Source organism: Neurospora crassa, linkage group I (assembly GCF_000182925.2).
Source record: "Neurospora crassa OR74A linkage group I, whole genome shotgun sequence".
NCBI classification, from domain to species: domain Eukaryota; kingdom Fungi; phylum Ascomycota; class Sordariomycetes; order Sordariales; family Sordariaceae; genus Neurospora; species Neurospora crassa.
Window position 1 is genome coordinate 6,668,536 of NC_026501.1, and position 26,217 is coordinate 6,694,752.

Here is a 26,217-nt window from a genome sequence, read left to right on the forward strand (position 1 = left end):
GGAGGACAAGACATTATCTGTTACCCCGCATCCTTCTACATACGTATTCGGAGCTTTTTTTGAGGGGGGAGTGTGATCGACACCGGGTGAAGCAACGCATGGACAGGGAGATGGGAAGGAATGAGCGGGTGCTGCTCGTGGTCGCAGGGGGTCGTCGCCGAGACGCCGAGAACTCAGGGGTGAGATGACGGCTTTTGTTTACTTAAGGCTCCGCCAAAGCTGACCCCCTTTTAGCTTCTGCGGCTCCTACAAGATGTTTGTGATTATCTGAACTGGCCATAGGGATGGGATAATCTTTGGGGAAGTCTGAGCATTGAGATATCCGTGGCTGAGACTCGGGCTCTGGTCATTCCCCCCAGGAATCGAAGAACCCGTCAACTCAAAAGTTCTGCGTTTCTACTGGTATAGACATGGATTCTCACGACCCGGGAGTCTTCTTCTCGCTGGGCTAGAGTTATTTGCTGATATAACACCCTTCTCAAGGTGAGTGTTTCCCGTTACATCGAGACATCACTGGCGTTTCTTTTTGTCCCATATACACGTGACTTTGCCTTGATGAGGGCACATACTAGCTTCCATATCTCCATTGCCCCCTGTGTCAACAAGAATTGATGCCCGGCACGATACCTGTATTATGGATGCTTCTGTCTCGTCAAGGGGGGCTGAAGGCTCGGGGAATCTGCTGAGTAACGTTCGTGTTGTGAAAATATGGTTGCGCACGCTCGCACGGAGTTCGTCCCGGTCGGTCTCGGGGATCAGAATGTTTTGCGAGTCTGTGAGAGCCGGGATGTACGTTCGGGTTGGGCAGCCCAATACTACATATTTCGCGGAAGGACACGGAGGAGGAGGAGGGGGAGAGGAGGGACGTTGGCTTGTCGATGATAGCTTCCAGCTCTGTACCCCACCCGATAAGGTCGACGTCATTGAGGCTAGCATTGTTTGGGGAAAACAGTCCCACTAACTCCACTGCAGGAGCGGTCGTCATCGCTCTTTGGAGTGTAGTGCTGCGAATCATCGACAACATGGATTCGCCTCCATCCAATCCAAACAAGTCTCGACTTTCTCCAACTACTTCCCCGCACATGACCGGCATTCCGCTCGTTACATACCTGTCAAACTGCGATCCTGTCTGAGCTTCCCCTCGCATTGACATCCGCGGCCTTGGATTTCTGAAGCACCTATTCGCTGCATACAGACCCTTCTCCTCATACAAACTACTAGTATAGTCAGTTGAACGCCGTCGCCTTCTTCGAGCCACACCCACACTGACGTTCGTCAAACTCCCGTCCTGTCACCAAGATGACTCTCTTACAAAGATCCTTTTTCTCCGCTTCCAGAAACACAGCCATCATCAGATCCCGCTTCCAGACGAAGTCCCTACCACTAGTACTACACTCATACTCACGACTAGCCTCCACCATGGCCCCCAAGGTCCGTCCGTATAAGCAGACTCATTGATGCCAAAAGAACCGCTTTGACCAGCTCCCTTCCTTTTAACAGCTCAAAGATCCATCCCTCTTCAAAAAGGATGTTTGCTACGTCAATGGCGAATGGGTAAAGGCCCACTCGGGCAAGACATTTGAAGTCAATGGTATATGAACCTATCTATGCCTGCATTTCCATGCTGTGTCTTCGCATTGATGCGCATATCACTTACATACAACTAACTCCGCTTCGTTCCTACCTACAAAGACCCAGCAACAGGCAAGCTCATCGGTACCTGCCCCGAATTCGATGCACAAGACACCAAGAAAGCCATCGATGCCGCCGAGACCGCCTTCGAGACCTTCCGCCACAAGACGGGCCGCGAGCGCTCCAAGCTCCTGCGGAAATGGTATGACCTCATGGTCGAGAACCACGATGATCTCACCACCCTTATCACCTTGGAGAACGGCAAGCCGCTAGCGGACGCCAAGGGCGAAGTCACCTATGCCGCCAACTTCTTCGAGTGGTTCAGCGAGGAAGCCCCCCGCATCTATGGCGATACCATCCCCTCCTCAGTCCCGGGTAACCGCGTATGGACCATCAAGGAGCCCGTCGGCGTGTGCGGCCTCATCACGCCCTGGAACTTTCCCGCCGCCATGATCACCCGCAAAGTCGGCCCTGCCTTGGCCGTCGGCTGCACCGTGGTGTGCAAAGCCCCCGGTGAGACGCCCTTCACGGCGCTGGCCATTGCCGAGCTCGCCCACCGCGCCGGCATCCCTCCCGGTGTCGTCAACGTGATCACCGCCCTCGAAAACACCCCCGAGGTCGGCAGCACTTTGACCACCGACCCCGTGGTTCGCAAGATCTCCTTCACGGGCTCCACGGCCGTCGGCAAGCTCCTCATGAAGCAGTGCTCCGGCACGCTCAAGAAGCTCTCTCTCGAACTAGGCGGTAACGCGCCCTTCATTGTCTTCGATGACGCCGACGTGGACGCGGCCGTCACGGGCGCCATCGCCTCCAAATTCCGCTCCTCCGGCCAAACATGCGTCTGCGCCAACCGCATCTACGTGCAACGAGGAATTTACGACGAGTTTTCCCAGAAATTCGCCGAGCAGGTCAAGAACAACTTCCGGGTCGGCAACGGGTTCGAGGAAGGAGTCACGCACGGCCCACTGATCCACCATCGCGCCATTGAAAAGGTCGAGCAGCACGTCCGCGACGCCGAGAAGAAGGGCGCCAAGGTGGTGGTGGGCGGTCACAGGCTCGAAAGCCTAGGCCCCAACTTTTACGAGCCGACCGTCATCACGGGTATGACCCCCGACATGGCCATGGCGTCGGAGGAGACGTTTGGACCGGTGGCTGGCTTGTTCCCCTTTGACACGGAGGATGAGGTGGTCAAGCTGGCTAACGCGACCCAAGTCGGCTTGGCGGGCTATTTCTTTTCTAGAGATATCCACCGCTGCGTGAGGGTTGCTGAACACCTTGAGGTTGGCATGGTTGGTATCAACACGGGCTTGATTTCGGACCCCGCGAGTCCGTTTGGCGGTGTTAAAGAGAGTGGTTTCGGAAGGGAAGGTTCGCTTTATGGTATCGGAGAATACCAGGTGACCAAGATGGTTACGGTTGGAGGTATGGGTCAGCCTTTACAGAAGTGAGCGCAAATGTGGAGGAAAACTTTACGGATTATTGTTCCTATGGTCATGCAGCGACAGCAGGACAGGCGAATCTATAGCATAGGGTCTTGGGTATAATGGTAGTATGGTTGATTGGCTATAAGGACACTACTGTAAGAAACAAAGGCAGACACAGATGATGCTAAACTGGAACCAAAGACAAAAAATCTCTCGCGAGTGCAAAGCTTTCCATGCCCGTTTGTCTCTCTTATTCTCTCTCTCTTACTTGTTCTTTCCATGAGGGTATCAGAAGAAACCAATCTCAAAAGGGGTATCTCTCGAAATGCAGACCCGATTCCGACCAAACCCGCAGCGATTAATTAGTATGGTAGGGTATTTGTTTTGTTTGTGTTGTGATTATTAAAAAATAAATTATTTTGAGGGAGTCCTCGTGTCAATCCATCCTAGTGTATCGAACTCGAAGCGGCCGTTCGGACGCCGACGGTGCCGATGTCTAGGCGGCAGCAGTCACAGGGACAGAGGCAGCAGGCTTCTCAGCCTCAGTCTCCTCGGTAGCCGGGGCGGCGGGGGTGGCCTCAGTCTCGGTAGCGGGCTTAGCAACCTCCTCGGTGGCGGCAGGAGCAGCCTCCTCCTTGGCGGCCTCAGCCTCGACCTCAGTCTCGGGGATGGCGGGAACCTCCTCGGTCTTCTCCTCAACCTTGTCAGCCTTCTCGGCCTTACCCTTACCCTTGCCCTTGATCGTATCACGGAGACGAGAGAAGGGAGAGGGAGACTTGGGCTTCTCAATCTCCTCGTCAGAGGTGGCCTTCTCCTTCTTGCCAAAGGCAAAGGGAAGAGAGCTCTTGCGCTTATCGCTCTTGACCTCCTTCTTAGGAGAAGACTCGCCGTTAGTGGCAGCGGGGACCTCGACGGTCTCAGTGGGGACAGTCGCGGGGGAGTTGACCTCGGTAGAGAGGGGCTCAGTGGTGTCAACGGCAGGGATCACAGGAGCGGTCTCGGCGACGGGCTCAGTGGTAGCAGCAGGGGCCTCCTCGGTAGCAACGGGCGCAGGAGAGGCAGCCTTCTTCTTGCCGAAGGAAAGGTTGCCGAAAAGGCTGGTGCGCTTGGCAGGGGTGGGCCTGACGGGGGTCTCAGCAGCCTCCTCCTTCTTCTCCTCAGCGGGGGCAGCAGCCTCCTCAGTGGCGGGGGCCTCGGTGACAGCGGGCTCGGTGGTGGCAGCAGCCTCCTCGGTGGCGGGGGCCTCGGTGGCGGCCTCAGCAGCAGGAGCCTCGGTCTCACCCTCCTGGGGCTCGGGGACAGCCTCAACGGTGACGGGCTTCTTCTCTTCCTTCTTGCCAAAGCCAAGGTTGCCGAAGATCGAAGTGCGCTTGCGGCTAGCAGAGCGGCGCTTGGAACCCTCCTCCTTGGCCTCCTCCTTAGCGACAGGCTCAGTGGCAGCAACCTCCTCAGTGGCAGCAGGGGTCTCCTCGGTGGCAGGAGTCTCAGCGGCAGCCTCAGTGGCGGGCTCAGTAGCGGCAGCGGCCTCGGGGGCCTTCTCCTCCTTCTTCACAGCAGCAGGCTTGAGGGTCTCAATGGTCTTCTTGTAGGTCTCGCTCTCAACAACGGTGGTGGCGAGCTCCTTGGCCTCGGCGATCTTGACCTTGAGCTGACTGACCCAGTTGTCGCGCTCAGCGGTGTTGGAAGCCTTGAAAGCGTGCTTGTGGCCCTTGGCAGTGAAGTGGAACTTGGTAGGACCGTCGGTGGCGGGCTCAGAAGCATCGGCCTACAAAAGTAGCGGTTAGCACGATGTGTAGGTGATAGTAGTGCAAAAGATCAAGATAGCCTTACGAGGTGGATGGCGCCGTGGGGAGCGGCCTTGTCAGACTTCTCGCTGAAGAAGAGGAGACCCTTGCCGGTCTCGGCGGCCCAGGCGGTAACGTGGTGCGCAACATCGGCGGCCTTGTCAGCCTTGAAGCTGCTGATGGACTTCAGATCGACGGCCTCGTTTCCGAACCAGAAGAACTTCTTGGAGAAGAGAAGGTTCCTGGAGGGGGCGAAAGTGTTAGCTTGATGAATCTCTCCTTCAGGCGCGCTCCTGGGGGGTATCCTACTTGGGGAAGTTGGCGGGCTGGCCCTTGTGCTCAAGATGGCCCTCCTCAACGGGCTTGACCTCCTCCTCCTTCTTGTCCTCAGCAGCAGCGGGGGCGGCCTCGGCCTCGGTAGCCTCAGTAGCGGTGGCAGCGGCAGCGGGCGCAGCCTCGGCGTCGGCGACAACAACGGGAGCCTCAGTGACGGGGACAACCTCGAGGGGCTTGATCTCGGCGGGAACGTCGGCGGTGGTGACAGGCTGAGTCTCCTGGGGGAGCTCAACGTTCTTCTGTTCGTCGGACATCTTGGGTAGTGTGAAATAGGGATGGGTATCTGGAAAAAGGGAAGAAAAACACAAAGGGGTATTGGGTATCACTGAAAAAAATACAGCAAGAAAAGGCAGAGAGCGTGCGCTTTGGGGGGGTGATTATTACGCGACGTTGCTCTGACACGAGGTGGTTGGGTGTGTGGGAAGCACAAGAAAATCTCTGGAGGGAGAAGTTGTGATGGCGGGAGGGAAAAGAGAAGGGAAGGGAAGCAGGAGGAAACCGCGTGATGACCCCTGGGGTACTTAAGTTTATTGAAGCCCTGGCAGTACGGGCAATGAATGAGTGGCCTGGCCTAGCAGCTCCCCTAGCAGGCAAGAAGTCTGGGCGCACTAGTAACTTTGCAGCAACTCGTCCCCGGTTGCCAGGTCAAGACCACACCAAGAGGCATGGGGGGAGGGGGGGGGTGTTGGCTTCAAGGTTCTCGCTTCCACTTCCACTTCACTCACACAAGGTCCTCTCGTCCCTCTCGTCGTTCGTGGGAGAGAAAACGGCGGTAGGACTTCCATCTTGGTGATCTGCGCTCTTGTGAGTGGTCGACTGCTTCCTCCCCCTTCACGTCCTGTCACCCCCTGCTCACCACCAGACTGACCCCCCTCTTCTTTTGTGGACAACCAACGTCCCGTCGTCCCATCTTCCGTTGCAGTTTTTTCTGCTTGCTACAGGGTCTGAAACGGAACATGAAGGTCTGTGTAGCGGCAGTTGGCCGACAGTCGGCGCCAAGAAGCCCCTAATTCCAACTTGAAGCTGTCAGAGCTGCCTGAGCTGCCTCAGCTATGCGAGGTTGGTGCTGGTGCTTTGACGGAGATGAGAGATGTCCTGGTTCATGGATGAACCAAACTGGTCCGTTGTTTCTAACTGGTTAGCAGCTAGTCCGACAGGGATGACAATGTGTGATTTTCGCATGCGCTCTGGCTGCACGCACAAGGCGCCTCCTGATTGGCCGTAGTGCCGGCCAAGTCGTCCGCTTAACCAACAATACCTGGCAGGCAAGTACCGGCATTTTTGCTTTCTGCAGGTCAATTTCCCCCTTTCCAACAACCTGTTGCGAAAGGTGTTGATTGCCCTACGAGAATCCTACGAGATTGGTACCTGCCGATGAGCGTGCATGTAGAAGCCGTTAGCGCCAGGAGACCCCTTAGCGTCTGGTAGCTTAATTAGACCCCCTATCCCCGTGCTCCTTGCCCGTCGATCACGCTATGGAGACGGTGGGGCACGGCGCTTCTTCATCAAACATAGTACGACTTCTCTGTGTGCTTTTTGCCCAACACAGGAAGTTAGTACCTACCTCTAGTCTGTCCCGTCTTGATTTTCCAGTCTCGCACTTTTTTTCGCTCGTCTCTCGCATCTTTTGTACATGTCGCCGCCGCAGAGTACTAGGTAGTTTGCGAGCGATATGGCGGCTTGCGAATCGAGGCCAACAGCAGGTAGGCAGGTAGGTATTGTTTACCCTGCAGTCGTTAGGCTGTGCCCCCTGCATCATGTATTGAGATGGGACTTTGACAGCTTGCCCAATTCAACTCCACCCGATAAATACGTATAAAATTCAGTTCCCTTCTCAATCCTTCAGCAGGACTCTACTGTGTCATCTTGGTTTGTCCTCTCCACAACGAAAAGAACGCAAAACTGAAAGCGAAATACTGGTCTGGTTGCGTTCTTGGGTTGACGCTCGCCTGGCTTGCTGGCAAGACATGGAAAGCGGGCAACGGAGGATCCACACTTGAAATTTCCAGGCTTGGCCCATTTTCATGTGCAATCAACCTTTGCTGTCAAGACTCCACTGTGACTGGAACGGTACACTGGCGACTGCTGCGCTGCAATTGAATCGAAATGCCAGCGTTCAGATGAGAATGGTACGGTAGAATCGCTTGATGTTGATTGTAATCAGTTGAAGCGCCTGTCTGCGGCGGTGGAGAGAATACGACAGAGCGGCGCAAATTATTGACATCATAACGACGTTGGTCGCCTCTGTCTATGGATGTTCCAGATGATAGGAGTCATCCCTTTCTTACGGACTTTTTTCTTTCTTTCTAAAAACCGTACCGTGGCGGCGCATTGATCCTTTGGGATGGAGACCCCGGTCACCAAAACCGTAACCGGGGTAGGAAAACCACAGGCGGCATCGACGGCGAGCAACAACTAACAGGACTCGAAGTAAAGAAGAATGGTTGTCCCGTTCAAAAACGAGCTGAATTAAAAAGGGTTGAAGGACCATGAAGGCAATTTCCACTAGCTGCAGGATAATACCTTTTTATTTGCATTTCCGCAACTGGTGAAAAACCTACTCTTCCCTCTTTTTTTTTTTTTTTTTTTTTTTTTTTTTTTTTTTTTTTTTTTTTTTTTTTTTCCAAAAAAGATAGTTGGCTCAGAAGATGCTAGTGCGATATCCGTGACCTCCCTCCACTCCAAGGGGCGCGATCTAGTGTCAGCTTTTGGGACGCCGTCAAGGGTGCTTCTTGCGAGATTGGCGATAGTGTTCGGAACAAGTCCGGGCCAGAAACAGAGCAAATTTGACAAAAGAGACACCCGTGATCCGAATGGGTTGGTTTCTGTTGCAAGAGCGGTGAGATCAGAGATAAGATGTTCACGAATTGCTTCCATGTCGTATCAATACTGACGACTATCTTATCACACCAATACGCGAAGTGCTAGTGTACGTAGGCCTGACCCGGCTCTTGTTGTATTTTGCTGTTTGTGATTGCGATTACATAGGTTCGGTCAACCCAACGACTTTTGTCTTGATGGTCTTGGTAGCAGGGCCTTTCCGCGCCATGTTTACTAGCTTGGCCAAATTGTCGCCTTTCCTCCAGTCATTTGAAAGGCCGACTGTTCGCCATTGTTGGTTTCGAAGAGCTCTTCCAGTCACGCAGCGACTCACATGAGTTTGCGCAAGATGGGCTTTACCCACGGGCTCCTCTCGTGGTCTGATGGATGCAACCAAGAAACAAATGCTGAACCATTTGAGAGGTCGATGGCGTTCCCACACATGCAACCACCATCCCGTACGCATGATCTCTTTTTGCAGCTGGCTTGAGCGGGGTTTGTAGTTGGCATGTAGCGCCCATACTTTTCAGTGGGCGTCACCGGACAACTTTGGATGATGGTTGCAATGCGCCGCGCGCCCTCTTCCTTCAGCCCTTCCTGACGTGTCGGTGTCGAGAAAGCTGTCAAGCTCCGTTTCAAGATGTCGTCCGATAACGGCTCCGCGCCGTATCCGGAGAGCATGCTGATGGAGCAAGAAACAAAAAACGAAAATGAAAGTTTCGGATTAGTGCTGCAATTGCCATTTTCCCCGCCGTCGCCGGTCGCGATCCCGAACTTGACCGTGGCAGCCGAGTCTCCAGACGGGTACCATTCGGCTCTGGACCAGGCTGTCCTTGATAGCTTTGACCGCTGCTCTCTCGCCCAGGCTCCAGCAACCGGCCCGATCCACTTTTCCTCGAACACAAGCGAGGTTGAGGACCTGACGGTGAGTCGGTGAGGTTCTCCCCTTGCGTTACCTACAATGCTCCCATCCGAGATGGAGGTGGATGAGGCCTGTACCGACAGCCGACCATGGTGACGGGCAACGAGCTCGAGCGGGACGGAAAAGCTTGAATGCGCAACCTGCGACCTGCATACCTGTCCTTCGGGGTTTCAAACAGGTGTTCGTCAAACCAGAATCGGGGTCCAAGAGAGGAAAAAGACGGAACAAGCCACTTGTTCGCCGCGCTCCCGCCCTTCGCTGGCCACCACCTCACTCATGTTTCCCATATTTTTGTCGTCTTGACATTGTTAATTTGACATGATTTGTTTTGTCGCCAAAACTCTTTCCACCTCGAGGAGCACAACCTGGAAAGTGCGCCTACGTACATGGTATTAGCGTCAGGTACAGAAGGGCTGCACTGTGGATTCGAGCATGGTCCCCCCTGACATTCGGTTCAAAGCTCCGTTTCCCTCTCGATGAACTCCGACAGACGGGGCGTGTGAGCGATTGCCGGGAGCATGATCACCATCTACATTTCGCTTCACCTAGGTAAAGTCTGACTACGAAAACTGCTCTGACATGCTTCTCCAGTGTTCCTCGACTGCACACATATTTCACACATGATGATGTTGGTGTCATATGGCCAGAGTCATGGGCGGGTCCGGGCCCGTTCGCATGTGGGGCCTTTTTTGATGGGTTTGGGTTTCTATCTCGCACTCCCTCGCCAAGACATCCTACCTCTTTTATCATCAGCATGACATATAATGAATATAGGTAACGGCGACTTGGACCTCGACTTCAACAACCTACTCAAAAACCAACAAGATTACCCCGTAAGAATCCGATGACCATCGAAAAGAACCGACGGTAAAGAGGGGGCGTTGTCGTTCTCCGATGTCCGATCCTTCTTCTCCTTGCCCAGAGAACTCGTTTGGGGCGATGTCGGATGGTATCTCGTGCCTTGTCCTCAGACCTCCTGTGCCCCTCTCGTCGAGCAACCCAACCCGTCGATCAAAGCGATCCCTGCTCTCAACACACCCACATCTCACACCATGTGACCGACCTGGCACCAAAGACGCACTCAAGACACAGGCGTAGGACATCACGTTGATAACCAAAGATTGCCCGCCGGTGATTGGATCTACAATGAGAACTCCCGCGCCTTTATCCATCTCGACATCAACCACTTTGACAAAACTGCTTATTCACCTTTTCCGAGCACCTAAGCCTTATCAATCGTGATAATTAGAAAATATGACGGGATCATGCTGCGCTTTCAAGACCCGGAGGCGGTCTCACCAAGTCGCTCTTCAGGATGGTTGAGGGGAAGGCTAAAGTACTGACGATACGCTAGGGTGGTGACACAACCTTAGCTTCATCTATAATCGTAAGTCTACTCGATTTCTGGGTGCACGTGCTATTTCGAGGTTGTTGCTTGAGTCGCCTCACAGACATACTACAAGGTCCGGATCTCGATTCAATCGCAAGCTATCTTCCAACGAGCTCTTCGCTGTTTCTATCTTGTTTCCGACTATTGGTACCTTCAGGGCAATGAATCGATATCGTACTTTGGCCGGGCAGCGTCACCACTTGTCCAATCACAATCTTTCCTGGGAGTATTGAGCTTACGTTTACCTACCTGCTTTCCTCTCCATTGTTCAACCTTTAAGTCCGGCAAGCACCTGACATGTTTTGCGCTCGGTTCCCGTTGGGGCAGTCCACCTCCATGTACCTCACAAGATTCCCGTTCCGCCCGCGTCCGGTTTCCTGCCTGGAGCTTACTCTTCCAGTCAAGGCGTGCGGGTAGCCGTGATTGTGGGCGTCCTTATCTTTCCATGGGTATGAAGGCGTGGGTTATACAGGACACGCCAATCAGTGCAGATTGCAGGTCACCTAAATAGTGTGTGTACTTGGCGGATTATCCTTTCCAGATCCTTTTACAAGACCGTTTCTTGTTCGGCGGCTCAGTTCTCATCGAAAATCGAACAATCCAGAACCGTTCAGCTTTTGGCCAGTTGCATATTGCCTCGAGACCATTTGTCTCCCCTCACTATCTGTCGTCGGTAGCTCAATTCAAGGTCATTTACATCTGTAGGGCCTGCCAATCACAGGCCTAATACCTGATCATTTCGATACTTCTTTACACTGCGTTGGAAATCCTTAGATACCATTCTGTATATGAAAATGCATCAGCACATGCGGTCTACCACTCGGCGCACTACACCGAATCAAGGGCAGCTAATCGCAGAGTGACTTGAATACATAATGATCGCGGCGACCACTTGCCCTCTTTCTTCCTTTCGTGTGCTTTTCTCAGGTGTCTGTGAGGACACTGGAGCGGTGATGGGTACGGCAGATGTACACCGTATCACGGCGTGTGAGACATATAGGATGGCTGCGGAGAGTCCCGGTTCCTGTCTGTCTTGGATATCAACCAGCGTTGGCCAGACGGTTCTTCAGCAACTAGCACAACTTTACATATAGACGCGAGGCTACCCGGTTGCTGTAGTGAGGATAGGGGTTGGTAACTCGTCTGGGGCTTGGTTCAGGCTGGTCTCGGCAGATATGAACGACAGGTAGAGCCCGATGGAACTGCGTTAACTCAACTCAGTATATGCTACGTGTCTGGGATTCTAACTTGACCCGTACATTGGCAAAGCTATTATCTACAAATTGCGTCCCTATTCGAGATCTTCAGTATTTGGGAGCTTGCGCAAGAACAGTTTGGCTCCGTACAGTGGATGTTGAGTGTTATCAACACCAGCAAAGTATTGTTGGGGTCATCATCGAGGCGAATGGCCGGTGCTCGTGGTCAACTTTGGAATTTCATTGCATCTCGATACGAATTAGTCATGACGACTGCTTAAGTTCATTCTCAACTCTAGTAGATAATCACATGCGGTTTTTGACAGAGATATCCGCGGCACTGAAAGAAACGGGATAGGTTGGAAACTATGCCTTGAAATGCTGCCCTACCAAGACACTCGCATATATCTCACATCAAAGTCAACATTTAGTTGGACTATGCAGTTCGATACCTAGGGAGTCAACGCTAGAAGCTTTATTGTGGTATCTGTTCTCGCCTCGAACTGCCGTTGAGTGTCTTCCTTCAAGCCATTAGATCCTGCACTATACCTCCATGCAAACGCGGCCGGACCAACCCTGAAGGCATTCTTTTTTATTCTATTTTACTCCATTATTGCGCCTGGATTTCGGAAGGAATACCTAATTATTCCTACGGGAAACACTAGAGAAACTCGCGAAACTGGTCAAAATTTCTCCATCTTTGGGCGCCGGGTAGATGGCAGACCTGTACAGGCAGCTGGCAGGACAAGACCGGGTCCTATAGTATACTCAAGTGTGCATGAGTCCACGTGGCAGGCAATGTCCTCGAGTTTTCACTGATTAGACAGCCACATTTACTGAGATACCGCAAAGACTCGGGCCATCAATTTTCAATTTTCCTGGAAATTATGCATCATCAGACATACATGTACCCAAATCTGTACATTTTATGCCCGCAAATAACAATAGGGGAGCCATATTGCCACCCCGGAGCACTGTAAGTTTGATTCTTCTAGTATCTTGCTCTTTCCACCTTTTTTTCTCTCTTTTCATCCAAGGGCGCTAGAGGGTACCGTAGAAACGCACCAAACTTGCAAACCTCTAATGCATCAAAAAGAGGTTTTTGGGGCATAATACAGGCAAATCTGTGGTGCTCAAGTCGGAGCCTGTACTTTGGAACGCAGGCAGGATAGTGTTGCCCAGTATTGTAGAGCCTTCACCAACTGAGCGGACATATGTACGGGAGTATGCCGCTTCCTGTGCTTACTGTCGGGCGCTCAAAGAGGGTTGAGGGTTTGCCAGTTTGGCGAGTTTCTACGGTATGGGCATTCAGTATTATTGTCTTGCATATAATTTTTCGTGGGCATGAACGTTGCAGTATGCTTAAAGACCATGCATGATCCTTTTGGCAGATTTCTGCCATGGTCCGGTGCGCAGAGGGGGATCTCATTTGGCCAGTTTCGCGAGTTCTTGAATGTGGCCTACGTGTGCTCCCGTTCTTCCGTCTGACCTTACTGTGGGTACTTACTTACCTACCTACCTGCCTAAGTATTCAATACGGGCAGGTTCTCGCAGGCAGCCGGCCATTGTGCCTTCCATGCTATTGTCGGGCATATATAATAAACCTGCAGTGCGGTTGTTGGTGAATGCACGTTCAGTGAGTCAAAGGCATCGGACGGATTCTATTGTTGCATTCCCCCTCTCCAGTCATCTCAAGCTCGACTCGTGCCAGACCTATTTAAAGGTGTACCTCCCACTTGGAATTGGTCACCCGAACTCAACAAGGCAAACAGTGCTTGGAGACTAGACGGTGAACAGCTACAACAGATGAAGGGTCTATTCTGACTCCAGGCTGACGCGGATTGCACCAAACTGGCCATCAAAAGGCGAAGACCCTTCCATCAACCTCATCTCCATCACACTACTAGATCTTCGAGGGACCAAACCTGGATTCGACAACCTACCCATTCACGCCACTCGCACCATCTTTCAAACGCAAACTTGGGACACACCCTCGTCCCCCATATCACCTCCGATTTCCCTATCCATAAATTTCAGGCCTTCGCCGTCTCTTCCCATTCTCACTTACATCTCGCCCTTCTGCCGGTTGGAACAAGTCCGCCCTTAACCCTTCTGTGTGTACGCACAAACTGCGCTGCTTCCTACCACACACAAGCGCTCTCTTGCATCATTCGACAATCACCAACAGAGATCCATCAGCCATCCGCTGTTTTCTTCCCTGAACTTTCGGGCCACTCGCTCTCAGAACAATGGCGAAACATCGTAATCGGAAGGCTGAGGGCCGGCGAGGAGATACGTCGGAGACATTCGCTGTCCCGTTCGACAAAGATTGGAACAAGGAGGATACCTCTGTCAACACCCAAGCTGGCAAACGTGACCCTCTCCCAGGAACAGTCGTCGACTTGTCCGAACCGAGATCAGACTTCTTCCAGCAGATTGAGCTTCTTCAGAATCACAAGCCTGCCCGTTACAAAAGCCTGCTCGACTTGACAAACACCGTACGTAAATCCCTTTTCACGAAGTCTTGTGAAGCAGCGGCTAATTTTTCTTTTACATAGACATCTAGCGTCAACAATTTCAACGTACGCTCGTTCAACTACACGCGCAAATGGGTCTCTTTGGGCGATAAGAAGCCCGAGGATGTGTACGACATGGTACACGAGCGCGATTTCGTCCGGCAATTCCCCCGTGTGCACAAAGAGACTTCTGAAGCCGAGTGTTTAAGAATCAAGATGTTTTACCACAAGATGAACCAAGACAAGGCATTCCGCTTGATGCAAGCTACCAAGGATTGCGAACCAAGATTGCTACTGGCACCTACTGCGGATGATGGTATCCTCAATACATCCAAGTCGATCGAAACTGAACTTGGGAGGAACCCTAACAACAGAAAGATCGGACTGGTACATATCATGAACATCCCGGAGATCTTCGATAATGTAGTGGACTACATCAAACCCTCCGTTGCCGACCTGACATCGTTGGCAATGGCTTGCAAGGACACCGCTCGATTGATCAGCGGTCGGTTTGCAGTTTGGGACTTCTCTTCGGGTAACTTCCATCTTGACAAAGACTACAAGAACGAAAAGGGCGGAATCCGCATGAATACCTTGATCATTACACCAATCACCCAAGTTGCAGCTGCTAGCCCTCAAGACAAGCCATTTGAGCAGGAGTTCAAGTTGTTGACTAAGATGGTTCATAAAATGTGTATCAGTCTCACGAGTTTCCGAGACTTGATGCTGGACCAGATCCCTTACCTCGACACCAAGCTGGTAAGGTTGATGATTAAGTCAATGCCCAATCTTGAAAGCATCGCCATTACGCGCTGCAAACAGCTTGATTTTACCAAACTTGACTCCCTCCTTCGCATCATTCAGGAGAAGAATGGGCTTGCAGCTACCCGCCGCCACAAGAGGGTGCGCTTGGATTTCTACCCGTATTTCTTCGAGGGTCCAACTTCTGCGCCCAACACACTGGGATCTTTCGGGCTGACCTACCACAAGCCAACCTTTGATGTGCCGAAGGCCGTCTTTGCTCGGATTATGGCGTGCTGGGATCTTGCCGCAATACTCGGCGTCGACCTTCTCAGTGACAGCTCAGGGATTTGGCACTTCATTCGTCGTTTACCTGGTCCAGATCCATTCTGGGCTTACAAAGCTCGTGAAGCGGTCATCACATGGAAACGCCATAGGGTCTATTGCTATCGTAGTTTCGAGGCGTATCGGCTACTCAACAGGTACCTGTGGAAGTATTTAGGCGACGCAGTCTGTGGCGATACAGGTGAAAATATATCTCGTGAGCCGAAGGAGAGGCAGTGCAGTGGATGCTATACCCTTCTCCCAGATTATTTCTTCTCCAACACCAAGAATCTGGTTTGCTGGGGATGCAGAATGGGTGCTTTTGTGGCGAACCATGAAGACAGCCATTTCCGTGACCGCACCAATCGCGTCATGCAGATCTGGTTGGGTAACCGGAAGCGTTGGCCTTTTCAAGAACTCATTTATCTACCCAATGACACGGACGAGGAGAGAGATGCCCTCAAGATGGCCAAATTGACAGACAAAGCTTGGCGTTACGAATTCTTTGAGTTCAAACCTGGTATGCCCCGATTTCCGCAGGCGATACACTGGGAAACGCATCTATCCTCAACCAAAAGGACAAGACAGCTTTTGTGGCCATTGACCGGACGGACAAATCACCGTGAAGGTGGCCCTCAGTATGAGAACGCATACCTCGAGGCTGGATTGAATCCTATGTGGGATGAGCGGACGAAGAAGAGATATCGAGACGTGGACAGAGCAAATCGTCGAGATTTCTTTGGCATATATGTCTCCGATTTGCATGCCCTGCCTGATTGGGAGCCCTATAATCGTAACTGGGAGGCAAGAGAAAGGGGCAAGGCGAATTTGGAGAGGAAGCCTTCGGCGTACTTGGGGAATTGGTAGAAACCACATTGTCACGCTCAGGACGCATCGCTCAGATTCGGAGACGATGGTCGATGTTGAGGACTGAAGTTCATCTCGGCGGGCTTTCGAGGTGCTGGACGGTGTGCCCTGGACGCGTTTTATTACGCAATCAGATACTGTATATCATGTGCACCGTCCAATCGCCCATCTAGGTCTCGAGATATTGAAAGTTCGTTGAGAAAACCCACAGGTACCTCGTTTTGCGGATGGTTATTTGTCAAGCATTTGTGAGGGAAGCGGTTAGGGGGTAGGAAAGGGACTTGACACTAAATCATGACTGATAGGCTATATTGGGATGGAACTATTTTTTCTTCTTTTTTCTTTTTTTTTAGGTACCTCGTCAGTTTTCCAGACTTTCATAGTTTCTTCGAACTCCGCTCCAGGTTTACCATCCGACCTTTCTTGCATTGGAGGGGTTTTGGTGTTTCCATGTTAGCAGAGCACTCAGTAGCCACGAAATTGACTGAGTGTCAAAAAGAAAAAGGAGAGATCTCCGAAGATACCTGAGTGACACTGTTATGTTTTAGGCCACTGCACGACAAAGGGAAAAGAGTAAACTGAATGATAGCATTATCACCAGCACCAAGTGTCCCCGAGATATGTGAGTAGGTAGGTATCCATGGCCTTGTGAACCCGACGCCTACTGGACAGCACTATGATCGCGTCAGCGACCACCACCAGCAATCACTCACATGATAGATATGACGCGGGAGCTGCGTAAAGATGGGGGTATCATATTTATCTGGGCAGGCAACACTCGCTAACACGCTAATCATACAATGATACATACAAACAACACAAAACACACCAAGGCAAACTGTGAAATCAAGCCTCACCGTCGGAGACACCCATATCCTCCTTCTCCTTCTCCTTTTCCTTTCCCTTCTCCCGTTTCCTCTCCCTCGCTCCCTTCTTCTCCACCTCATCCATCATCTCCCTTGCCTTTTCCTCATCCTCACCCGTCCTGACCGCTCCAGGAACGTTCGTAACATGCCTCAAGTTTCCAAAGCTCAAACAGTCACTAATCCTCTTCGTCCCGCTAAAAAGCATCACCATCCTTTCAATCCCACACCCCCACCCGCCCGTTGGCGGCAGTCCGGACTCCAGGGCCTGGACGTAACTCTCGTCCACCTCCATGGCCGACTCCCCTTCATCGTTGTACACACCGGGAGCTAAACTAGCCTCGCGCTTGGCGGCGTTGAGCTGGTCCACAAACTTTTGCCTTTGCGAAGCCGGGTCGTTTTCTTCTTCGTACATGTTTGCAAGCTCCTTGCCGTTGATGAAGAGCTCCGTGCGCGCGGACACGTGTTGGCCTGTTTTAGGGCAGACAAAGCTCTTGGAGAGGGGGGACATGCAGACTGGGTGGTGAGTGATGAACAGCGGTTTGGTTAGGGAGTAAGGCTCGAGGAATTCGCTGGCTAGGTTGTCGAGGAGCTTGGCGAGCGTAATGTCGGGTTTGTTCAGTCCCGGGACCTCGATTTTGTGCTGCTTGAGAAGGGCGAGGAGGTCCTCGCGCGATGAGGAGGCGGAGAGATCGGGGAGCTTGAAGCCGAGGGCGGATTCGAGGGCGGGTATGAATTCGAGTTGTTGAAAGGGCCGCTGATACTGCGACATGTCGATGGCGGGCAGAGAGTCGAGCTTGGTGGCGATCAGGTCGCGGCAGTGCGAGGCGGCGCCGCAAATGAGTTCCTCGGTGAGTGTGATGAGGTCGTCCAGGTTGGCGTAGGCGTTGTAGAACTCGCACATGGAAAATTCGGGGTTGTGCGTCTGGTCGATGCCCTCGTTGCGGAAGGCAGGGCCGAGCTCGAAAACTTTGTCGACGCCGCCGACGACCAGACGCTTGAGCCAGAGCTCGGGGGCGATGCGCATTGCGAGGTTCTTGTTCACCGAGGTCTCGGAGGCGGTGACGGTGAAAGGCCGGGCGGTGGCACCGCTGGCGTTTTCGGCGAGGATGGGCGTCTGGAACTCGAGGAAGCCACGCTCGTGAAAGAAGTCGCGAAGGTACTTGATCAGGTGCGATCGCAGCCGGAGGGTATCGATGGTCTTGCGGTTGACCAGCATGTCAATGTGACGATGCTGGATCCGGACTTCCTCATCTTCTAGCTTGAAGGGCAGGGGAGCCAATGCTGGGGTTAGGAGCTCGGGCAGTCTTGTGGCTTCGATACTCAGTTCACCAGTCGGCGTTTTGGTTGCTCGGCCGGTGATGGCTGTGTCGGAAGAAGAGGTTCACGGTCAGTCATGCCACTGTCATATGATTGATGGGCAAAGGACAAGGGAAAGAAAGAAGACATATGGGACCAGAGTCACGTACAGACAATATCGCCTCTATTCAACAATTTGGCAAGCGCCTTAAATTCTCCTAGCTCGACTCCTGTAACTTGCAGCTTATTGAAGTTACAGAGTCCCTGAACATGCTCGAACTCGCCTTTGAGGTCGAGGAACATGAGCTTGTTGCCGGCCCGACGGACAGACTGTACCCGGCCATGAATGATGACCTCTTCGTCGGCATGCTTGCCCATCTCAACATCCTTAAACTTCTCCCGGAAGGTGGGGATCCGCATGGGCGCACCGCCTTCATGGCGAATGCGGGGATACTTGAGGGCATTGGACTGTATCAACTCATGCTGCCGAGCCAGGTGGTAGAAGCGCAGGTACGCCGTGTTACGGGCGCCCACTGGCTTCCACTTCCAGGCGTACGGCCGCAGGAACTGAAGACAGGGAGTAGATGAATTCATTATTGCTTCTATTAAGATTGTCATGGATCAGTTAGCATGGCGGGTCGTCTTGGACCAAGAAGAGCTGTTGACAAAAGTGGTGGGGGGAATGGGTAAAAGTTCAGAAATGGAGCATAGTGTGATCATGCACGCGCAAGCGCGTGTCAGTCGCAACGGTTCTAATGTTTTGGCAGATCATCATGAAGAGTAGTACATATGGGCATGTGATTGTATATCGGAAGAACTGTGTGTTGGTAGACTTACAATCATGATGGTTGCCCCAGTGTGTTTTGCCCACCTGGAGCTTGATGTAGAGGCGAAAGATTTGTCTCGACACGGTCCATGCCGCCTTTTATGTCGTACTCTTTTTTTTTTTCCTGCCGCTCGGGCCGTTGTCTGCGAACTCAGCCGAAACTGGAGCGGCTCTATGTAAGAGGGGTCGTGGCCAATCAGAGCCCCCAATTGATCTCACCGAGCGTTATCGGTTCTTCACCTTGTGTCCCGCCTTCTTTACCGAACTTGGGCCTCCCGCTCACCGTGAGAGCGCGGAGGGCCGCAGCCGAGCATTAGCCGCGCCCGTACCGCCTTCTAGGTGAGTGGGTCAATGGGCAGAAAGCGGATCCAAAAGTTCTGTAAGCCAAGAGAGAAGCTGCCTGGAAGCTTGTTGCGCCCGCCCGCGAAAGAGAGTGTCGTCGCTTCGCTGCAACGGAGCCGCTGACATCAACCTACCCGCGACGCATCACCTTCCACGATCCCAAAAAGTAGGTCGCCCCCCCCAAGACCCGGTCCCAGATCTACAACTAACAATACCAAGAACCAAAAGCTCCTCTAAACACCACGAGCTTTGTCCATCCACAGCGGCACTTGAACCTTTTTTTTCTTTCTCGAGTCCCATCTTACCAAATCCATCCAAAATGTTCGGACTCGGCAGGCCGCAGCCCACTTCGGCCGAGAAGATTGCCGCCGTTGAGAACGAGCTCAAGGTTGTCGCTGAGATGCACTCTCGGTATGTTTTCTTTCCTGCATTCTATACCCCCTTCCCTACCTTTGCTTTCCCCCTCTTCCTCTCTTTCTTCCTCTCTTTCATTGTACCCTTAAACCAAACTCTCTTCTTTTCCCATAAACCCATTCCTTCCTTCCAACTCTATCAATCCAACCGTCCCCTACCAATACCCATCATACCCCATCACCATAACCATACCCCCCATGACCATACCCACCGAGGCCACCAACTAACATGACACTCTTCAAACAAACAGCATGGTCAAGATCTGCACCCTCAAGTGCATCGACAAGTCGTACCGCGAGGGCGACCTCAGCAAGGGCGAGTCCGTCTGCCTCGACCGCTGCGCCGCCAAGTTCTTTGAGACGCACCAGAAGATCTCGGACCAGCTGCAGAAGGAGACCCAGGCCCGTGGTGGAGGTGGCTTCGGCATGTAAAACAGCCTTTTTTTTGGATTACTGGAACGGGGGAAGGACACGACGACAACAAAACAAAAGAATAAAAAGTTATACCCACACCACACCTGCTCGCATTGATCCGGCTTCCCCCAACCCGCCGGCTCTTGGTTCTCGGCAGACAGAGGATAAGCAAGACATGGAGCAGGAGAGGACATGAATAAGGTGCTGGGAGAAGCGGGGGGGAGGGAGGGGGCGCAGTGTCTATGAAAGAGGGTCGAAGGACTGCGTCCCGTGTATTATACACCTCAACACCATGGCATTGTGACTTTGGAGATAGAGGATACTGTGGATAGGGAACAACGCACATATGCGGCAACTGATGGTTGAACATTGACGAGATACTCGATTCAACGACATGTTACGGTTGACCTGTGATGATTATCGATGAACATTGACGGTTCTGGCTGGGCATTCAGCATGATCTGGAAAATCAATGAGAGCAAGGACCAGATACGATTACGAAGCCGTTCGGATGGCATCAAGAGTGAAGACCATGTTCAGTCCCTTCTTCCACGGTCGCCCCATATACTCGATCGGTGTTTCAAGCACCGAAACTAACTAATAAATTACCTGCTGTAGCTATACCCAACTCCTTCCTTCCCCAATATCTATTGATACCTATGCAAAATCCGGCCTCTTCGACAGCCAAAACCCGGGTATTGTTGGATTCCTGGCTGCAACAGACCGGAAGGTTAACAACACAAAAGAGAGCAACGAACAAGATTATAAACAAATGAAACAAAAAAAAAAAAAGGCTCCGTGCATCCATTCATGACCTCCTACTTCCAGCATCCATACTTTTCTGAGAGAGAACCGACCTATGCGAGCTCCCCCGATATACACAAATGAAGCCGCAAACCACGCGGCACTGACTTCTTTTGTCTCTTCCAGAGACACCTCAATTATCCAAAAGAAAAAACCTAACCATCTTCCTCAACCTGCCACTCTCACCTCCTACAAACAAACAACAACAACACACTACAACCACAACAACCACCTCCCCACCCCAACCACTCCCCTCCCAACCCCCAACAACACCCTCGCAATCATCACCACAAACCACACATACCACATAAAGCCCACCAGCACCCACTCAACCGCCAACCACCCGGCTCTCCTCACCCACCTAAAGCGCCTCCGCCGTCTCCTCACCATTCGGTCAATCATATCCACCACCCTCTTCACCTTCAGCCGCTGGTGCGTCATCAGATCGCCGCCGGCGTCATCCGCCTCCTCGGCCGCTCGCCTCGTCATCTCCGTCAGCTCGCCGCTGATTCGGCTCCGCAGCGCTTCGACGCGGTTGGTCATGCGCGGAGCGGTTTGTGTTTGGAAGACGGCCACGGAGGACTGGAATGCCGTTGCAGAGTTTTGGATGGAGGTGGAGAGGATGTTGGCGGCCACGGGGAAGAGATCGATCTGGGCAATGGGGCGGACAAGGAGCTGTTGGCGAGTGGAAGGGTCGGGGGAGAGGGCAACTATGTCTGGCCAGGAGAGACGGGAGTTGTTGTTGATGTGGCTACTAGCGGTGGTGGTGTTGGCGTTCTCGTCATCGGTCTTATTGGAGGCGTTCAAGAGCTTGTCGGCTTTAGCGCGCCTGTCGATTTCCATTGCGTGGATGCCGGAGCTTAGGAGAAGCGCACGTAATCGGGCAATCTCCCGCTTGGAAACGATGGTCTGGGGAGGGACGGGAGTGGCGTTGTTCTCTCGGTCGGCGGCTATGGACCAGCATCCTGCTGAGGCACTGTTGACGAGTTGACGTCCTTTAGCCATGGATAACATGGCGTTCAGACGAGCGTCGGCGTCTTGTACACCACCAACGTCTGTATTGACGCTGCTCTTCCGCGAGCCTTCCACGTCAGGTACGTCGGAAGGCCCCCATGGACGTAAGGCAGTGATCTCCAGCGGACCTGGAGATGACGTCGGCGATGCATTCTGAATGTCGATTTTGGGCGGTTTTAGAAGTTCAAAGCGGGAGGACCGACGGCTGAGCGGTTGCGAAGGGGGACTAGCGCTAAGCAAACCGTTCGGGTCGATCGAGCCGCCAACGGACTTGGACTTGCTATGATGCTTTTCCGCGGTGGGTACAAACTGTGGCATAACATCCAGGTAGTTCTTCTCCCCGTTCGTCTTCTCGTGGTTAGACGGACTACGACTGACTTTTCGTGGTGGCGACCTGGGTAAGGATCTGGACCTTCCTCGACTCTCCGCATCAGACTCATCCGAAGAATCATACTTGTCCGAGGGACCTGGAGCAGCCTCTTTTCGCCAGAACATATCGCTGACTTTGGAGACACCACTACGCAAAACACTATCAATGCGTTGACCCCGGAATAGCCCTTTCAGGCTACTGTTACCATCCTCCCGAAGTTTGTAAATCCCTGTGCTCTTATTCGACTTTTGGCTAGAGTCGGTTCCTTTTGTCACTATTTTGCGAAGAGGACTACGGGAGGTCTTCCGCTTGGGAGGTGAAAGCATGCCAGTGCCAAATCCTAGTGTGGTTGGAGACTCTACTGGTTGCCGATCGTACAGAAACTGCGTTGATTCGGGGTTCTCGTCTCTTCCGATGTGTGATGGGAGCTCAGCCAAATGCTCGTTACTGCGATCTCGGAATATGCTCCTAACTTTGGTCAGGGGGTTTTTGCTCGGTGACCTCGCTATCGGTGAGCTTGGTCTCGATGACCTTGCCGACATGTCCGTGCTGAATCTAGGAATTAGTGCGTCATGCACTGGCCGCAAGTCAGGCGAATATGGCGGTGATGTATCGTAATCCGTTGAAATCCGCCCATCGCCACTCAGTGACCCAACGCCAGCCCGTCCAGCGAGAACCTGTGCCGGGGCTGGCTTGGCTTGGTACTTGGTATTGGAGCCTTCCAAATCAGCCGGCTCAGAGCGAGATGCCGGCCTGCGGCCTTCAACATTGTCAGCCCCGTCAGAGGTCGATGTAATCCGCGGCCACTCCTGACCCTTTTCGGACATCGCTAATCCAGCATCTGGGAGCTTCAGCTGTTGCGTATCCTGGTCATAAAGAGGATGCGCTTCGATATCTCTCTGCTCCTGAGCGATCATGTCTTCCATCTGCCTTGCCAGTATGTCCTTACCACTACTGGAGATGGTCCCGTGTCTGCCCCGTCGCTTCCGATCGCTGTCTGTATCAGACGACTCTGAAAAGGAGCGTCTATGGATGCGAAGAATATCGCGATTGTATATGGAGCTGTTGGCTCGATGGTGGGATTCCCTGATCGCCCGAAGTTTCTGTTGCGCTTTGTCTCGAGCCCGACTGGCACTAAAGCCGTGCGGTGGCTCTTGATGCGCCTTTTGTGTTGTCTTTGGTTCCACAACTTGGGGTGACTGTTCCGTGCGAGCCTTGTCTAGAGCCGTGATGCTGTTGGAGTTGGAAAAGATCTTGCTTGAGCCTGGAGTATCATCTCTTGAGAGCGAACGGTAAATTTCGGCACCACCTTGGGGAAAGAGGCGTTTCCAATTCCTATCCTCTACAAGGAACTTGTTGTCGTCCTGTTCAAGCCAATAGATGTCTGCGATCATATCTGCCGGATCTACGGCCCAATCGACCCGTGGTCGTTTCAGTTTGGGTGTTGCTGTTGTCGGCTTAGAGCCAAGGGACTGGGGCGGGATTTCCTGAGAGAGAATACGAGTCGGAGAGAACGGAGGTATCGAAGGGTTTCCCGGAATTCGGTCCTGGCCCTTGGCGATCCATTTGGCTACTTCGTCAACCCATTCAGAAACCCTTTCAACATCGTTGAAGCCCTGACCCTCTCCATCCAAAGTCTTCCTCTCACGAGCCCGAATCTTTCTGTTGCGGATATACTGCAGCGGATTATAAGGACGACCAATCGTTGTTTCAGCGTCATGAGTGGTTGGTCTTGTAGGGAAGTTAGGGCCATTAGGCGTCAGGGGAGGGCTAACGGTGGAATATGTTGCTGATGGGGCGGCCTTCAATGGGGGTAGCAGTTCTAATAATCGTCTGTATTGTGCCATCAGCCCCAAGTATTCCCTTGCCTTCTGCGCTCTCGCCAAGGTCGACTGGGAAAAGTGGTACTGGTATGCTTCGAGACCGGCTGAAGCTTGCAGTGACCGTGCAGATGCGATGCGCGGGGAGTGGTCCGGTCTAGGTGACATATTCCGCGAAACTTTTCTCTGCTGCTGCAGGTGTTGTCGAAGACTTCCTCCAGTACTGTTTTCCGGCACTGGTCCTAGTCTTGGAGGCACTGGCTGAGAGACGATCCTTCGCGACGCTATCCTTCTCGACTCGCTCAGGTTAAGAGCCATGTTCACAATATGGGCCGACTCCATATCCAGGAGCGCCATGCTGGTTCGTGGGGATGGATTTGTTCCAATGATCGTCTCACCCGCCGAAGAGCCGCGGTTCGACGTGACCGCACTGTCGTTGATGGAGGTTGGTTGTCGAACAGATGGCTCAGTTGTCGACCCTGAGCGCTGAACAAGCCCCAAGCCTACTTCGTTTGAGGGGCCCGTAAGTTTGTTCCGGCCAGGCGACCTGTCCATGCCATTCTTAGTGATCCTATTCCTGCCATGCTCTAACAAGCTCTGCCTCTTGGGTAACTGTAGCTGGGTATGTTGAGTATGCGCGCCCAGGGCGGGATCCGAAAGGAGAAAGGCGCCATTCGTTCTGTGCTTATGAGCACGGAGGGCGCCTTTGGAGAAATTTCGGTCATCGGCGCGAGGGTGATGGGAACGGGGGAGTCGCTGATCAGGCGGTATACTGGCGTCGTCGTATTCATCCTTGACGTCGTTGAGATCCGAGGAAGTCACAGAGACGTCAGGGAGGTTCGTCGTGACCTGGTGGTCCTGGCGAGAGATGGCTGTCGAGGCATAATCATGGCGGTCAGAATCGAGGTCGGGTTGTTTGGTTGCTCGGCGCGGACGAAGGTTGGATGATGGGCTGGCATCTGGGTCGGTCATTGCTGTGCTGCGCCGTCCACATGCCACGTCTTCAGAGGAAGCGGGAACGGAGGAACTAGAGTCGCATGGAATGAATAATGACATGCATCGTCGTCAGTCTTGCCGTCGTCGCGTATGAGATGAAGAGGATGCAATCCGTCGTCTTGGCGTCCGAGGCGTCGTTCGGCTCCTCTTGTGTCCAGTCGGTTGAGAGTCGTCGCCAAAGTCTCTCCGTCTTGTCGGATCGGTTCTCGTGATAGTCGAAGCAGTGAGGTATCTGTAATGGTCTCGGTCTTGGTCTTGGGGAGGTCTGGCTGGCTGGGCTGGGCGCTTTTCCTGCGGCTTCAGTCTGCCCATGTGAAGACAACGGGCCAACGACGACGTCAGACGGGCAAGGTACCGATGCAGCTATGCTGGGTCGAGGACTACTTTCTATTCGTCGTCGGGTGCATTATACTAAGGTACTTCTAGCGGCGCGTGTAAGGCAGAGAACAATGACCCAGTGGAGTGTGACAGTAACAGGCCGCTGAAAGGAGTGCTTCGCTGCGTTCGGTTGGGAGGGACAGATGATGGGAACACGAGGTCGAAATCGACGGGAAGGTCATGGAGGTCCAGGGCAGGATGCAAATAGTACCTAGAGAAGGTACCTTACCTCTAGGTCTACGGGGCTGTCTCTCCCGGACACTTGCAGTCCTCCGCCTCCATTACCTGTAGCCGGTTCGTTCTCTCCCGTCCAAAATGCCCGCCCTGTTCAGTGGAGTTCCACTCGTGCTCCCACGGCACCCAAACCCGTCATGAAAGCCACTGGTTCCACGGCGAGCATCGCCCTGCAAAGCTCACTGTTTCCTGCTGTGGCCCGTTGAAACGGCGGATCGTCCTTGCTGTGCAGTGTCATCGACCTTTCGGCAGTTCCATCATAGGGGGACCCCCGGGCCCTGGCATCCAGCCGAGCCAGAGCCTGCCTGCAACCTCAAAAGAGCCAGGAAACGAGGGAGTGGGGCAGGGGCAAAGAACCCCACTGTTACCCGCTATGGATCACGTTCCGTTGGGGCTTGGGGGGCACTGCCCTGCCGACTGGAAGTGGAAGCGCAGCTCCCGTCCTCACAGTGGAGGGCCTGGGCTGCCGTTTGTCGACTTTGACGCATGTCA

At 53.1% G+C, this 26,217-nt stretch overlaps 7 protein-coding genes and 1 non-coding gene across 12 annotated transcripts; 4 read left to right on the plus strand and 4 right to left on the minus strand.

Moving 5' to 3' along the window:
- The first annotated feature begins 1,070 nt into the window (after positions 1-1,070).
- NCU00936 (succinate semialdehyde dehydrogenase) lies at positions 1,071-3,289 on the plus strand. Of its 3 annotated transcripts, none has more exons than XM_011394561.1 (4): positions 1,071-1,270; positions 1,338-1,431; positions 1,501-1,591; positions 1,693-3,289. In XM_011394561.1, the coding sequence occupies exons 2-4, from the start codon at positions 1,420-1,422 to the stop codon at positions 3,078-3,080; spliced, it is 1,491 nt and encodes a 496-aa protein (XP_011392863.1). In that variant the 5' UTR covers positions 1,071-1,270; positions 1,338-1,419; the 3' UTR covers positions 3,081-3,289. The 3 variants fall into 3 exon arrangements, with proteins under 3 accessions (XP_011392863.1, XP_011392861.1, XP_011392862.1); XM_011394559.1 differs by having other exon boundaries at positions 1,071-1,225; positions 1,300-1,431; XM_011394560.1 differs by having other exon boundaries at positions 1,071-1,431.
- Positions 3,094-5,991, minus strand: NCU00935 (hypothetical protein). Its single transcript, XM_959668.3, has 3 exons — positions 5,150-5,991; positions 4,887-5,082; positions 3,094-4,821 (listed from the first exon to the last, which is right to left on the minus strand). The coding sequence occupies exons 1-3, from the start codon at positions 5,428-5,430 to the stop codon at positions 3,553-3,555; spliced, it is 1,746 nt and encodes a 581-aa protein (XP_964761.1). The 5' UTR covers positions 5,431-5,991; the 3' UTR covers positions 3,094-3,552.
- A 2,165-nt stretch (positions 5,992-8,156) lies between these two features.
- Positions 8,157-8,757, minus strand: NCU00934 (hypothetical protein; the record flags this gene model as incomplete). Its single annotated transcript, XM_959667.2, has 2 exons — positions 8,331-8,757; positions 8,157-8,256 (listed from the first exon to the last, which is right to left on the minus strand). The coding sequence occupies exons 1-2, from the start codon at positions 8,675-8,677 to the stop codon at positions 8,157-8,159; spliced, it is 447 nt and encodes a 148-aa protein (XP_964760.1). The 5' UTR covers positions 8,678-8,757.
- Positions 8,758-9,874: 1,117 nt separating this feature from the next.
- NCU14030 lies at positions 9,875-11,008 on the plus strand. Its single transcript, XR_897779.1, has 2 exons — positions 9,875-10,305; positions 10,382-11,008. It is a non-coding gene; the product is annotated as a ncrg80 (non-coding RNA).
- A 2,745-nt stretch (positions 11,009-13,753) lies between these two features.
- NCU00932 (hypothetical protein) lies at positions 13,754-15,952 on the plus strand (the record flags this gene model as incomplete). Its single annotated transcript, XM_959665.1, has 2 exons — positions 13,754-14,002; positions 14,063-15,952. The coding sequence occupies 2 exons, from the start codon at positions 13,754-13,756 to the stop codon at positions 15,950-15,952; spliced, it is 2,139 nt and encodes a 712-aa protein (XP_964758.1).
- A 734-nt stretch (positions 15,953-16,686) lies between these two features.
- Positions 16,687-19,065, minus strand: NCU00931. 2 transcript variants are annotated; one of them, XM_011394557.1, is made up of 3 exons: positions 18,952-19,065; positions 18,285-18,716; positions 16,687-18,180 (listed from the first exon to the last, which is right to left on the minus strand). In XM_011394557.1, exons 2-3 carry the CDS (start codon positions 18,706-18,708, stop codon positions 16,799-16,801), a joined length of 1,806 nt encoding a protein of 601 aa, XP_011392859.1. In that variant the 5' UTR covers positions 18,709-18,716; positions 18,952-19,065; the 3' UTR covers positions 16,687-16,798. The 2 variants fall into 2 exon arrangements, with proteins under 2 accessions (XP_011392859.1, XP_011392860.1); XM_011394558.1 differs by having other exon boundaries at positions 16,690-18,180; positions 18,285-18,975.
- A 275-nt stretch (positions 19,066-19,340) lies between these two features.
- tim10 (translocase of inner mitochondrial membrane 10) lies at positions 19,341-20,637 on the plus strand. 2 transcript variants are annotated; one of them, XM_011394556.1, is made up of 3 exons: positions 19,341-19,448; positions 19,502-19,693; positions 19,947-20,637. In XM_011394556.1, exons 2-3 carry the CDS (start codon positions 19,602-19,604, stop codon positions 20,125-20,127), a joined length of 273 nt encoding a protein of 90 aa, XP_011392858.1. In that variant the 5' UTR covers positions 19,341-19,448; positions 19,502-19,601; the 3' UTR covers positions 20,128-20,637. The 2 variants fall into 2 exon arrangements, with proteins under 2 accessions (XP_011392858.1, XP_011392857.1); XM_011394555.1 differs by having other exon boundaries at positions 19,426-19,693; positions 19,947-20,497.
- NCU00929 (hypothetical protein) lies at positions 20,588-25,769 on the minus strand. The gene has a single exon (XM_959662.3). It carries the CDS (start codon positions 25,171-25,173, stop codon positions 21,127-21,129), a length of 4,047 nt encoding a protein of 1,348 aa, XP_964755.2. The 5' UTR covers positions 25,174-25,769; the 3' UTR covers positions 20,588-21,126.
- Positions 25,770-26,217: the final 448 nt, after the last annotated feature.

What these genes read in the sequence shown, in the direction of transcription:
- NCU00931 (XM_011394558.1), bottom strand. Translation starts at nt 18,732, where the DNA reads ATGACAATCTTAATAGAAGCAATAATGAATTCATCTACTCCCTGTCTT. An exon ending in GAATAGAGGCGATATTGTCT is followed by an intron (nt 18,181 to 18,284) that starts GTACGTGACTCT and finishes CTTCCGACACAG; the next exon opens with CCATCACCGGCCGAGCAACC.
- NCU00935 (XM_959668.3), bottom strand. Translation starts at nt 5,430, where the DNA reads ATGTCCGACGAACAGAAGAACGTTGAGCTCCCCCAGGAGACTCAGCCT. An exon ending in CAGCCCGCCAACTTCCCCAA is followed by an intron (nt 5,083 to 5,149) that starts GTAGGATACCCC and finishes CGCCCCCTCCAG; the next exon opens with GAACCTTCTCTTCTCCAAGA. An exon ending in CCCACGGCGCCATCCACCTC is followed by an intron (nt 4,822 to 4,886) that starts GTAAGGCTATCT and finishes CTACTTTTGTAG; the next exon opens with GCCGATGCTTCTGAGCCCGC.
- tim10 (XM_011394556.1), top strand. Translation starts at nt 19,602, where the DNA reads ATGTTCGGACTCGGCAGGCCGCAGCCCACTTCGGCCGAGAAGATTGCC. An exon ending in GTCGCTGAGATGCACTCTCG is followed by an intron (nt 19,694 to 19,946) that starts GTATGTTTTCTT and finishes TCAAACAAACAG; the next exon opens with CATGGTCAAGATCTGCACCC.
- NCU00929 (XM_959662.3), bottom strand. Translation starts at nt 25,173, where the DNA reads ATGTCATTATTCATTCCATGCGACTCTAGTTCCTCCGTTCCCGCTTCC.
- NCU00936 (XM_011394560.1), top strand. Translation starts at nt 1,300, where the DNA reads ATGACTCTCTTACAAAGATCCTTTTTCTCCGCTTCCAGAAACACAGCC. An exon ending in CCTCCACCATGGCCCCCAAG is followed by an intron (nt 1,432 to 1,500) that starts GTCCGTCCGTAT and finishes TCCTTTTAACAG; the next exon opens with CTCAAAGATCCATCCCTCTT. An exon ending in CAAGACATTTGAAGTCAATG is followed by an intron (nt 1,592 to 1,692) that starts GTATATGAACCT and finishes CTACCTACAAAG; the next exon opens with ACCCAGCAACAGGCAAGCTC.